The following is a 13,200-nucleotide window of genomic DNA, read 5'->3' as shown; positions in this document are numbered from 1 at the left end:
GTGAAAATTGTGCTGACCGGCGCAAAGCGAGACGCCGTCTTAAAATTAGCACATAAGTATTAAAACACTCATTAGAGCTTAGGCTTTAGGCGACTCTCTAAGGAAGCATTTTGAAATAGGTGTGTGCAAACATCGCGTCAAGCGTTCCTTTTCTATGAAGTTCAACTGTTCAAGTTATGTTGGCTAGAACATCCATCAGGGCCCGCATTCACAAAAACTTCGTACGTTATAATTTGTCGTAAGAAATAATTTTAGCCAGTCCGGATGTCAGACATATCATTAGGGAAGAGGTCCAGCTAATGGCAAAACGAACTTACGAAAGCAAAACTTTGTGAATCTGGCCCCAGATGTTTTTGCGAGGACTTGACCTTATTATAGATTGGCTAATTCTCGCAGGGTCATTAAGCTATTATATCGTTGCTGCCCTTTGGTAGCTGCGTGAGTCGAGTCTATTGGTGTTGAAAAAGAGGACTACATTCTTTACGTGAGACAGTATTATTTTTTGTGATTGTTTTGCTAAACGTAAGTAAGTTGGAAGTTGGAACGTGTATTGCTTCTGTGTCCTGGAATGCTCCATAAAAAATTTGAATCAAGGGTTTGCAAGGGTTTGCCAGGCGTTTCGCAATTGTATTCAAACGCATAAATAGCGTGGAAAGTTCTAATGGTCCAGACCCGCTTTTTTGTTCGCATCATGACATCTCAATGTTTGCATGTGCCCCAACCGTCTCCCTCCTCCCCTGACACATCTCGTCGCCATGTGCCCAATCATTTATAACCAAGCGAATAAATATTGTCTCAGGCATCACAGAAGTTCATTACGATTGCCCCGACAGGATCACCAATTACTGCCCTGCTTCCCTAATGCTGTTATGGTTACCATCACAAAGAGTTAGTCTCTTAGTACAGTTCCTGCAACGCTACAATCGTCCCTAGCACGTTTTTTTTTTCCCGCCAGGCACGGTGTAAGAAATATATTTCAGGTGTTGACACTCCGCCCAACGGCGCGACCAGATCCTGTTCGCTGTAGCCACGCCCGATCGGACCCTGAGCAGCAGCGCCCCCCACGCAGCTGCGGCCGGCGAATGTGCCACAGCTATACACCGTCACAGCCGCCTGGATCGCGCGCACCGTTCCAGGCGGCTTTTTCTTTGCGTTTACCACAGAGTTTATTTGATAGTAAAATAAATTTGATTGATTGATTGATTTATTGATTGATTGATTGATTGATTTATTTATTTATTGATAGTCCTCAATCCATTCAACAATAAAAACCTGGTGCAAGCAGTTCTAGTGCGTTTCCTGGCTTACCTGCACGTCAAATGGGAGCCTGCCAGCGAGGAACGAAACATGAAGGCTGGCGGGTTGCAAGTGGGTGTCGTTGCTAGTAACGCTGGTGTAGTGGAGCAACACCGATGACACAGCCTTCGTATCGTTCTCACTAATGGCGTTTTCGTGCATGCTCATTAGCTGACGTACGGTGGGCACCTCGGTCACGGCGACGACGCCCAGCCTGTGGAAGGCGTCCCGCGTCAGCCGGTTGATGTACTGGTTCTTGGCCGCAAAGTAGTAGACCTGAAAACCAAGTCAGGTTGCTAAAGTTGTGTTGGATCAGTTCGACAGCGCACGAAATCACTTCAAGCTGGACAGCTTGGTCAGGTCCGTCGTACACTTAGGCTACGTTCACACTCGGGAAGCGGCAAGCGGGCGGAAAGGCCAAAGCGGCCGGAAAATCTTTTCCGCGCATGTCCAAGTTGTTCACATTTGTTTTGCTATCGCCGCGGCCACCGCTGCCGCTTTCGCCCACATCCATCTAGTCTGCGTACGTTTGTCGGCGTCGTGGCTATCATTATCGCACCATTTAGAGCGGTATGTTCATTTATTGTCACACCCGTCATCAAAAGTGTTCATTTCGCGCAACTTTGCGTGTCATCTGCGACCTTCGGTAAATTCCTCGTAGGCGTTCCGCAATTCTCCTCATACGGGCATGGTATAGCGCTGAGTCAAAGGTTGGTGCCTAGGCGTGATTATATTTCTTTAATAGCTTTTATTTACAGGTTGTAATAACATTTCATCATTTCGTATTATTGGCGGCGCCTCCAGTACACCAAAGCTAAAACCTGGGCTAGCCCTTGTGTTGGGGCTCGCCGAAGCCTGCGCGTCCTACGTGAGACCTATGCTCCCAATCTATTGTCGCGACGAGAAAACCACCGCGCAACTAAAACAGCGCCCTGCAACTTTTGCAACATACCGCGCCCGTGCGAGGAGAATTGCGGAGCGCCAACGAGGAATCTGCCCAACTTTTTTCTGCCACAGAAGTGGGCGAAGAAATTCTTTTTATACTTCTACCTACTTGTTTCCTAGAAATGGACAATGAATAAACGGAAGGAGCGGACACCTCAGAAGCGGCTGTGGTGGGTTCGCCCAGCTTTGCAAAAGCGCGAGAAGTTGGGTCACGCCAAGGCTTCGTTGCCGTACCTCCGGTCGCGCGACGTTGAATACTATCGCGAGTATTGCTGACAGTACGTTGTAGTGCCACTCTTGTCGTAGAGCAAGGGCTGGTTCTTGATCGCGTCGATCAGCATTACAGCCTACACTTTTGGTGCCATGTTCAATTTTACGACCGGATGTTTACATGCTAGTGGAGCTTCCGGTCGAGCGGAACGACTTTCCGCCGCGATTCCGCCTCGCCATGGCGAAAAAATCGGTCCGAGACCGATTTTGCTTTCCGCCTGGTTTTCCGCCCGCTTCGCCGCCTAGGCGGGTGGATTTTTAGAAGTTTTTGCCGCTTCCGCCTGCTTCGAGACCAAGTGTGAACGTAGCCTTAATGTGTCTCCATCAGGTCTTCTGACATACTCTCGTTCCCTCTCCGTGAATGTGGGTGCCAGTTATGATCAAAGGGAGCACGTGATGCGCACAGAAGGATGCAAGCGACATTAAAATCTGTATTCGTGCCACCTGGAGGAGTACTCTTTATTTATACTTTTCAGTTAAATGTATCAATGGATTTCCCCATTGCTTTTTCGGGCTTCATTGTTTGTTTTCATGGAATGGTCCCACCATTCTTGTAAACAAATTATGTTGAACGTCAGGGTCAAGGTAGTCCAGGCTCCTGAAGGCCAGGTGCTCTAGTGCCACCGCCAGAAAAATTGTTTAGCTTCTTGTTCACTGCAGCATTAACAGCTACGACGGAGGCCAGGTTTTTGGCAGAAGCTCTGGGCGTGAAAGCTGCGATTAGGAGTACAAAAATGCTAAAACAGCGAAAGGTTGCGTACAAGCCTTTATTCAGCAAACCTGCGTGGGAGCAGATGTAAGCTCTCAAGTGAGCTATCTCAATATCGGGTGACTCACGCAGCCTGAGCATAAGTAGGTGACTGACGATTAACGAAGGTCATGTGCTTGGAGTTCGCACTCACGATGGTATCATGTGTTTGACGCCAGCAATTGTAGCGCGCAAGCCACGCCTGCGCACGTTGCCAAAAACTTTGGTGTGCATAACCAACCAACATGGTTGAGAAAACGCATTTCGGCGATTCTACGATCTGCGTCAGCCCCAGAGCACACCTTCCCCCCGTCACTAGATTGTCCAATGGTAAGCTCCAAGGTCAATAGCGGTGCCCATGAAGCATCGTGCGGTAATTACAAAATCACAGGAGCGGTCTGTGATAGATGCACCTGCGTCACTCCGCGCTCCTCTTCTGGTTAAGCAGATCATGACGAGAGAGTCGCGGACGATACTGAAATATTGGCTTGCGAGAGCGTCGAGAAAGACTCTCGCCACTTTCTTATTAGGAAACATTAATGCGATTAGCCTTTTTAATCTATCTGTCTGCATGCGTGTCTAACCGTTTTCATCGCCAACTTGGGTCACTCGGTAGTCCATGGTCTAATCGGTGCCGTACAGAGGGAGCCAGGTGCAAAACCTACCGTTGTAACGACTTCGGTCACTGGATTATGTGCCGTTCTTCAATGAACCTCTGACGCCAACTTGGGTCGCAGGGTTACGCGGTATTGGTATGGGTATTAACATCTTTTACGCCAACTTGGGTCACTGGTTATGTGAGACTGGGTATGTCCACTCCTGTAGTGACCCTCTTTGATTCCAATATGCGTCACTGGATATGTGCCACCGGGCAAGTGCCGCTCTTCATAATAGTCATCATAACATATAAGACATATCACCAAGTACACACGCCCACCATGTTTATCCTGCAACGCCGAAGCATTACAGCAGGATAAGTGGGTACAGATAATAAAAAACAAATAAGCAAAACAGACAAACAGTTCAAGATATGATGATTATAAAACGAGGCATTCGTAATTTCAGAAACTGTTATACAAACCATAAAACAGCACAGTGCAAGAATAACTATATTAATTACAAGTTATTGATCAGATGAGCGAAGTGGACACCGTCAGCTGTGACCACCTCCTCTGGTAAAGTGTTCCATTCAGTTATTGTCTTTGCAAAGAAAGAGTGTTTCACTGTAATTTGTACGACATTTAATTTCTCTAATTTTACAGCTGTGATCCCTCCTGCTTGAGATGTAGTGGGGAGGATTTATATATTTAAATTTGTCCATACGAGTTGAGTTATTATAAATTGCATGCATTAGTTTCAGCCGGTTTTCCTTCCGCCTTCTGTCAAGAGGTTTGATTCCAATGCTGGCCTTCATTTGTGTGACACTAGCTCCCCGGGAATATTGTGTTAATTAACCTCACCGCACGATTCTGTACTACTGCTAATCACAATAACCTCGCCAATTATGTCCAAAGGATGGATGCGCAGCCATTTTTTAAATGCGATTAGCATACATTATGAACTTCACCTCGTTTGCAGTATGTGTATATTCACGCCAACTTGGGTCGCTGGGTATAGTCCATGGCATAATGAGTAGAGCATCGGGCGGCTATGCTTAGGGAACCGAGATTGAAACCAACCATCGTACCAAATTGGGTCACTGGCTATGCGATACTGGATTATGTGCCGCTCTTCAATGAACCTCTTTGACGCCAGCTTGGGTCACTTGGAACTAGGGCCGCTATGGCGTAAAATGATTCCAAACTGTTTTGATTCCAATTTCTGCAATCAGCCTCCACGATTGGTCAAAACATTTTCGGGCCACTCCCAACTTCGCCTGTCTGTCACGCGACGTCACGAAAACCGCGATAGCTCCCCATCTGATATAACGTGTACACACTGGTTATGCATGATTAAACCGCACAAAAGAAAAGTAATCATTTCTGATTCGACGCCTTTTCAACATTAGCCCTCTGCTATTGGTCAATGTTTTCTGGCTACGCCCACTTCGCCTGTCTGTCACGCGACCTCACAAAACCGCGAAAACTCACCACGTCAAAGTGACGTGTACGCGAAAAAAATGCATTAATATGCCGAACAAAACTGAATTTTTTTTTCTGAATAGCCAGAGACTGCCCCGTTCTAAAAGAAATAGAAGATGGCTGCCCGCCGATCGCTCAGGCCCCCGCTACTCGCACCTGCCGGTGAGCATGTATTTAGTTGCACATGATAAACCTTTTTGCGTGGCAATAAAACGTTATCGACCCCTTTCGGCATGCATACGACATCGCTCTGCCAACTCTTCCTTGCTGAGGATCCGTTTTAGCGGCATTCTTATCCTTCCGTTGCACGCCGCCGCGATTTTCGAGCAGCCACCGCAAAGTAAGTAAGGCGAAGCGGACCAATCGGAGAAGCCGGCACCACCCTCTTCATGCGGCCATCTAATTTCACTGTGCTGGCTCGGCCCCAGCAAAACGCTCTCCACTAGAGCGTGCTCCTCGCCTCTTGTCAGCCAATTAGATAAGAAAAACCGCTAAGTGTAGACAATGTTATTGGTTTGGACAGCGAACAAAGGTGATCCTCCTATAAACGAGGAGAGTGTTTGATTGGGTTGTTCAGACAACGCTGCGGGACACCTCCCGCTGCTTGCATCGGTGGTTACGTAAATTTGACGTCAGGAGTTTGTAATCGAAACAGTTTGGAATCTCTTTACGTTATAGCGCCCTAGGATGCGCGCGAGTTGTTGCCTGTGAGCGATCAGCTTGCTTCCTATCACGCTTCCTACCCCTGAGTATGTGCTACTGAGTATGTGCCAGTGGCACATAATCAGTGCACCATTTGCACCAATTACACACCCATCATAAGACACATTGCTAACGACACGAACGTCACCAATTATCTCCAAGGGATGAAGGTGCCGCCATTTTTTTTCTAGAGCCTTTAGCATGAATAAGTCATGAATTCGATCCTTCGGAAATATTACGTTCTTATTGTCCGACGCGTAAAGTGGTCTCCGTCAGCAATAGTGTCGATATTGAAGTCGATAAAGAACAAAATGAAATTTAATTGAATGCGTGTCCAACCATCACTTACACATGGCAAGAGACGTGCGTTATCTGAACGTTGACGCAAAGCCGGAAAGCGGTAACTTTTCCTTTTCAACCGCGATGCGAGCAGGCCACACGGCAAGTAATTTTTGTTAAAGCGGTAACTTTATTTGGCTCTTCCCCGCACTTTGCTGTTTGTATGTTTCTGCCCGTTTATGGGAGGAGAGTCGACTTGATCCGTTACGTGTGTTCTGGCTGCTGTCTTGACGACCATACAGCATGGATCACTCGGTGTGTGCCTAAATAAACATGTGCTGCGGTATGGTATCTGGCCTGGCGGACAACATGAGCCACTGGGTATGTGCCTGAGTAGACAACTTGCTACCGGCTGATGTCTGGCCTAGTAGACAACTTGGTTCACTGAGTATGTACCACTGAGTACGTGCCGAACTAGACAACTTCGATACCGCGCATGTGTCACTGGTATGTGGCCATTCTTGGCCATAACAAAAGACAATCAGGCAGAATTCGTCTGACGATAGCTGTCGGCGTTGATGCGTTTAACATTCGAGCAATGTAGCGACATAGCGTATTGCTGAAGACGACTGGTGAAGTAGTCATTCCGAGCTATTCATTGGGTCGGCTGTATGCGATGTCTCCAGGATCGGCCAGCTTTGCTATGAAACTCGTTCGCCAGGGCCGTCCCCGACAATGATCGCATGCCGACGACTGTATGACGACGGCTCAGTGACGACGAATGAATGTCGGTAAAGGAACACCGTTGATGAAACGACAAATGCGGTAGGACGATGATGAGATGACGACAATGGGATGTCGATTTTGAATAATTACGGCGACAGTGTGACAGAGAAAGCATGATGACAATGGTGTGTTACGAGGACGGCCTGAAGACGACGGTGTGATGATAACTGGATGACGAAACTTTTGGATGGCGACGACGGAATGACAACGACAGCATCTCGACAACGGTATGACGACGAATGCATGACGAGACGCAATGACATGTGATGCCATTACAACGGTGGCATAATCGCGATGCCGCCGTTGGATGGGCGATGGAATGACGAAGGAGGATTGACCTCGATGGATTGACGGAGGTGGTATGACGACAACGGCAAGGCGATGTGGTTTTTGAAATCAAGACGGGGCGACTACTGTGTGACAGACGACAACTGTATGACGACGATGGCGTGACGGCGACGGCATGACGAGAATCGGACGACGAAGTTGGAATCAATACGACGGAACGACACCGACGGCATCACGATCCCGAGCACATCACGATCAAGTGGCCCAAGCTAGTAAAGAATTTGGATCACTGGTTCGGCGTAAGCAGATAGATAGATAGATAGATAGATAGATAGATAGATAGATAGATAGATAGATAGATAGATAGATAGATAGATAGATAGATAGATAGATAGATAGATAGATAGATAGATAGATAGATAGATAGATAGATAGATAGATAGATAGATAGATAGATAGATAGATAGATAGATAGATAGATAGATAGATAGATAGATAGATAGATAGATAGTCCAAGCGGGAGCGGCCGCGTTAGAGAAAGCTCATTGTGCCACGATATGCATAATTGATCAAATTAAAGCTGTGCTCATCAGAAGTTATCAAGGCTTATAAGTGTGCAAGTTTTTGCACAAGTTTGACGGTTGCTCGGCTATGGCACCCCCGCGTTCGACATGCACGCAGGGTCCAGAAATGTTATGAACAGTCTCTGGCAGCAAGACAGTTCGCGCCCATCAGCTTTGACCACGGCGGACCCACTACGATTAGTGAGCGAGCACGATTTCAAGATTAGACCATAGGAGCCCCACTAACTGTATCATAAGTTAGGCATGTAAGCTTTGTAACGCGTGAATAAATGTCACTTGTGTCTTCGGTTTTATCATTTCTGTACCCTACTGCCCCTATACCTTAAGCAGTATGCAGAAGGCCTTTCACGTACTCCACTGTGGCTGCGTCCCCAATACGGAATACCCGATTTTTTCACAGCATGGTTTACTACTGTCCTTTGGCGTTACCACAGCTTCGCAAGCTGTCTAAATAAAGTGTTACCCAGCGGTTGGGGCCCGAAACTTGGCTGCGGGAGTTGCACGGTTTGAGCCCCACCATCGGACACCCACTGGTTTATATAAGTATGTAAGTATATAAGCAGGCCCCGGGTCAAACTTTCGGCTATTTAGCGGTGCACCACCTGTGAGAGGCTTCGCAATAACCACTATGCTCGCACTGCAAGAACAGCAGCCAACAAAACTACGCCATAACAAAGGGAAAAAAACTAGAAATTGCTAGCCCTAGTCACCGGAAACGAGGTAGTCTTGGTAAGCTAGATAACTAGTTAAAACTAGATAATCTCCCGAAAAACTGCACGGAACCAGCGGTTACCTCCCGAATGTAGGCCAGGTCCCCCTGGGTGTTCCAGAAGGCGTTCGTCTGCATGGGCTGATAGAAGGTGTCGCCTCGTCTGACAAACGGTTCCCGGACCACGGAGTCCTCCTGTATGCCCAGCAGCAGTGTCACGATGAGGGCGATCTCGACCAGCGTGGCCATGTAGTGGCGGCACAGCCTCTTGACGTACACGTTCTTCCAGAGGATGATGTACAGGTGCTTGGCCGACAGCCGAGCGTTCCTGATGCGCGTGCGGGCCGCTTCATTTCCTTCGGACACTGCGACGGGGGCACCGTGCAGGCGGAATACACTCGCATTATTCCCAAGCGAAAATTCACTCGTCTCTTTCGAAGAGCAGATATAGGGCACAGACGAATGTCTCGAATAATTCATTGCCCCTGAAGGCTCGAAACATACATTTGTGCATGCGACTCGCGTTTTTTTTTTTTTCTTTTTTTTTGCCAGCTCTGTTTTGCAGTGACAAGGAGTATGGACATTAAGCAGCGGGTAAACTGAACCTTCTTATTAAGGCGCAAGCGACGAAGACGAGTGGACGCATCGTCAAGCTTCGATCAGCCGGCTCTTTGCGGAGCAAGAGCTGTGTCCTGGCTTCCGCTTTGGGCGTAGACACATTAGCGCCCCTGCCGAGCAGCTGTGCGCATAACACACCGCGGCGCCTACACTAGTCTGATCAAAAAGGACAGTAAACGTCAAGCTTACTCTACGTAATCCTTTCATTTGTACTGAGAAACGCCGCCGTCTTTTTCCTTCGGTCTCATGTCGAGCACGGTCGAGGTGCGAATCCTGTAACGCCACTGTCAGCATTCCTCAACGCGCCAGATCTGTGACACGTTTGGTATTTGCCAGAGCACTGTTCATGCTCCGTATAGCTGCAGTTGTTCAGCTTGCTGCTTCGCAAAGTGCATCCATCCGTGTATTATTATAGCACCGCGCGAGGATCTCAAGCGCAAGGCTTAACTTTGATGGACATATAACCTTGAATGCTCCGCCTTCGGGAAAAGATGCCAATGAAAATACGCGACTTGACTGACTGTGGACTAAATAGATTTACGTACTCGGCAATTATGATGCCTCGCTAGAAAATTCACCCAGTCTATCATTATATCACCTCCATATTTTGACCCAGCAGTGCCTTCGATAAAGTAAACCAACTTTAACGCATTAGTTCACGCTCCATAATTCGGGACTGAAGGAAATAATTGAGCATTTAGTGACTAATGAGGAAATTGTGCACCGTAATCTGGTGTAGACGGATTCATCGGCATTGTTTATCACGTTTCGTGTGCATCACTTGATGAAATGAATGCTGAAAAACTTCTATGGCTAAAATGCAATTGCGTCTGAAAAGCGGGAATATAGCGAGGAAACAGGGGAAGAGGGATCTGAACAAACAACAACAAAGAAAGTATTTCCGTTGAACGTACGGCGCGGCGCCGCTCCGTATGTTTCGCGTCTTAAAACGCGCACGCCGCCTCCACGAGAAAAATGGGTGTACAAGGAGTTTGCGCTTCGCTCACTTGTAACAATCTGGTTTATTTACGGCGCCAGTGTTGCACAACCACCAGGTGTTAAAGTGATGGGATGCCGGTAGTAGGTTGAAGTACATTTAATGCGGCAGCCGCTAACAGCAATATCCCACAATGATAGATAACGAGATGGAGACTACAGTTTGGAGTAGCTCGTTGCACGATAGAGCATTGGAGTCATCGATTAACGAAGTTCGTCGATTGCGTTTTTCGTGGCGTGTGAGGCACCATATCTAACCGACTTATTATTCGTTTTAATTCAGTTTATTTCATGTTCCAGTGGCGTTATGGGGTGAGAGAAAAAAGCCACATTATTAGCTACTTGACTAGCTCGCACCCGACGCACATGAAGGTAATGCGTAATGGCAGCGGAGACAGAATACAGCCAGGATATACGAGGGCGATTCAGAAAGTAATGCCTCCAAGCCCACTACTTTACCAATAGTACTACAAACATTTTTGAACTCTTTATGATTAATGCACTGATGTTTAAGCTATAGAATTCAACTTGCCTCACCTTCCTATCTCTTCTCGTTCCGGAGTAATCGAGCAATCCACGGCATCCAGTGGTTGAAACAGCGGCCTATAATTTAATTTCTGACTGCGGAAGGTCGTGCGCCCATCAACATTCATCGCCGTCCGATTGCAGTTTACAGGGATGCCTGTATTGACGTCAGCACTGTGCGGAGGTGGGCAAGGACTGTGAAAGACCAAACTTCAGCCACATCACATCTCCACACAAGCCACAACCTTCCGCAGTCATTAATTCAATAACAGCCCGCTGTTTCAACCGGACGTCACCACTGGATACCATGGATAGCTTGATTACTCTGGAACGAGAAGAGGTAGGAAGGTGAGGCAAGCGACATTCTATAGCTTAAACACCGTTGCATTTATGATAAACAGTTCAAAATGTTTGCAGCACTATTGTAAAAGTGGTGCGCTTGGATGTATTATTTTCTGAATCGTCCTAGTATTATTACGTCTATCACTATTTAAAATAAAGGTAAGCAATGCAGACAATGAATTGCAATCTGCATTATGTTTACCATAAGACCGAATAGATTTAAGGTCAACAGCAGTGAAATTTCACTTTCGCTAAATTGGTAATAAATGAGTAACATATAATATGAAGCAGTCTTGGCAAATCTTCAGGGCTAGAAGTCACCTAGTTTTGTCATTAGCAACCCTTAAACAGCGATTACGCGGACGCGTGCACATGGTAGTCAGTGACCATGACTAAGTCCCAGCACGTCGCCTCCGAGGGTTATTCAGTGCGCCGCAGCTAGCTGCAGGCGGTGCTTAATCTCGCAGGTCATGCTGAGGAGCCAGTGCCGCGTCCGAGTCACGCGTCGTTTCCGGCTATAGAGGTAATGGCAGTTTTTCTTTTTTCAGTTTTTCAAACGTACGAATATTGCAAGGAGGCTTCTCTGTAGCTGAATGTTATCTGAATGTAGACTTTTTTTTAAATTATTGGGTTTTACGTGCCAAAACCGCGATATGATTATGAGGCACGCCGTAGTGGGGGACTCCGGAAATTTGGACCACCTGGGGTTCTTTAGCGTGCACCTAAATCGCAGTACACGGGAGTTATCGCATTTCGCCCCCATCGAAATGCGGCCGCCGCGGCCGGGATTCCATCCCGCGACCTCGTACTCAGCAGCCCAACAAATCTAGGCTTTCTTGCGTTGCCCAAAATTGCGGTGCAGTTGGCCGTTAAAGGCCACTACACGTACGCTTGCCGAAGCTTGAAATCTAACGCCGGCGGGCCTTGCGTTTGCCCAAATGGGGGAGCAGATATTGGTAATCGCGCAGCGCTTCGGTGCGTACGATCTGTCCTGCACCATCTGCGCATGCGTAGGCTCGCCGGCGCGATATTACGCGCACCGGAAAGCGTACGTGTAGTTGGCCCTTAACGCACTTTAACATTTACAGTTACAGTTAACAGTTTACAGTTAACACTCGACCCCATATTTATTACAAATGAAGTGATCAAATTCAGAACGTACCATAGTTTAGAATTTTCATTTTGTAACTCAAGGAAACACAATGCACAATCAAGTAGTCACAAAGTTCAGAGTGCGAATAATATAAAAATAAAAGGCTAAGCCACAGTCCATAGAATAACTAGAGGTTTTTAATAAATTTATGCGAACTGTTGTTTGGGTGAATATCATAAATCTTGCAGTTATGTTTGGTAGCATTTTTGTCCCGTAATTTGTTCCAGATAAGTGAACCACCCATTTTTCTATATTTTTACGATTATAAGGATGCAGGTCAACGATTATTTTGATCGTGCTCGTCAAAAAGCCGTTGTACAGTTCTAGCACGTCAACACTGATAATTTAGATTTGGAATGAAATCTGTTCTGTCCCCGTTCGCATAACCTTCTCTTCGCTCACACTCGCTATAATTGGTGACCGCATCGGAAGCCCGAGACCGTTAAGGTCATACACATACTCCCGGCCAACTCAACGCTACCATGCTGGCAACACGCACGTAACAGTGGCCAAGGGAACAGAAAATGTGGGATACTTTTATCAGAGCTACTCACACTGGGGAGGCTCCATATTTTGACGGGGTCGCCGCTTGCTCGTCAGAGAAGGTCGTCGGTGAAGAACGTCGGACGAACGGGTGCTCGAGCATTCGCTGCGTTCGTGCTCTGATCACGCGCTCGGTGCAGCCGGGCCGCGAGGGAACGAGACCGCTGACATCTTCATCTGCTTCTATTTCGTGCGCTGCTACCGCTGACATAAATTGCTTAAATGACGTAATCAATTCTAGACCTCGGCATGAACGTCCACTTCCTGCTTTTGTCACTGTACAGCCACTGAATATTTGCACAGCAATGAAAGTGCATACGGCAGGCATTACCGAA

At 47.2% G+C, this 13,200-nt stretch overlaps 1 protein-coding gene across 2 annotated transcripts in view; it reads right to left on the bottom strand.

The window, feature by feature from the left end:
- Positions 1-12,976, bottom strand: part of LOC119448963 (phospholipid-transporting ATPase ABCA1-like) — a 50,981-nt gene extending 38,005 nt beyond the window's left edge. Inside the window, exons 1-3 of one of the 2 annotated variants that reach the window (XM_037712167.2) lie at positions 12,877-12,976; positions 8,773-9,053; positions 1,309-1,572 (exon numbers count right to left, since the gene is read on the bottom strand). In XM_037712167.2, coding sequence (XP_037568095.2) covers positions 1,309-1,572; positions 8,773-9,053; positions 12,877-12,892 — 561 coding nt within the window. In that variant the 5' untranslated portion in view covers positions 12,893-12,976. Of the gene's footprint in view, positions 1-1,308; positions 1,573-8,772; positions 9,230-12,876 lie in introns of those variants that run through there. The other variant, XM_049666161.1, reaches the window with a different exon arrangement.
- Positions 12,977-13,200: the final 224 nt, after the last annotated feature.

The sequence above is a fragment of the Dermacentor silvarum genome, chromosome 4 (assembly GCF_013339745.2).
Source record: "Dermacentor silvarum isolate Dsil-2018 chromosome 4, BIME_Dsil_1.4, whole genome shotgun sequence".
Taxonomy (NCBI): domain Eukaryota; kingdom Metazoa; phylum Arthropoda; class Arachnida; order Ixodida; family Ixodidae; genus Dermacentor; species Dermacentor silvarum.
This window is presented reverse-complemented; position numbering and strand designations above follow the sequence as displayed.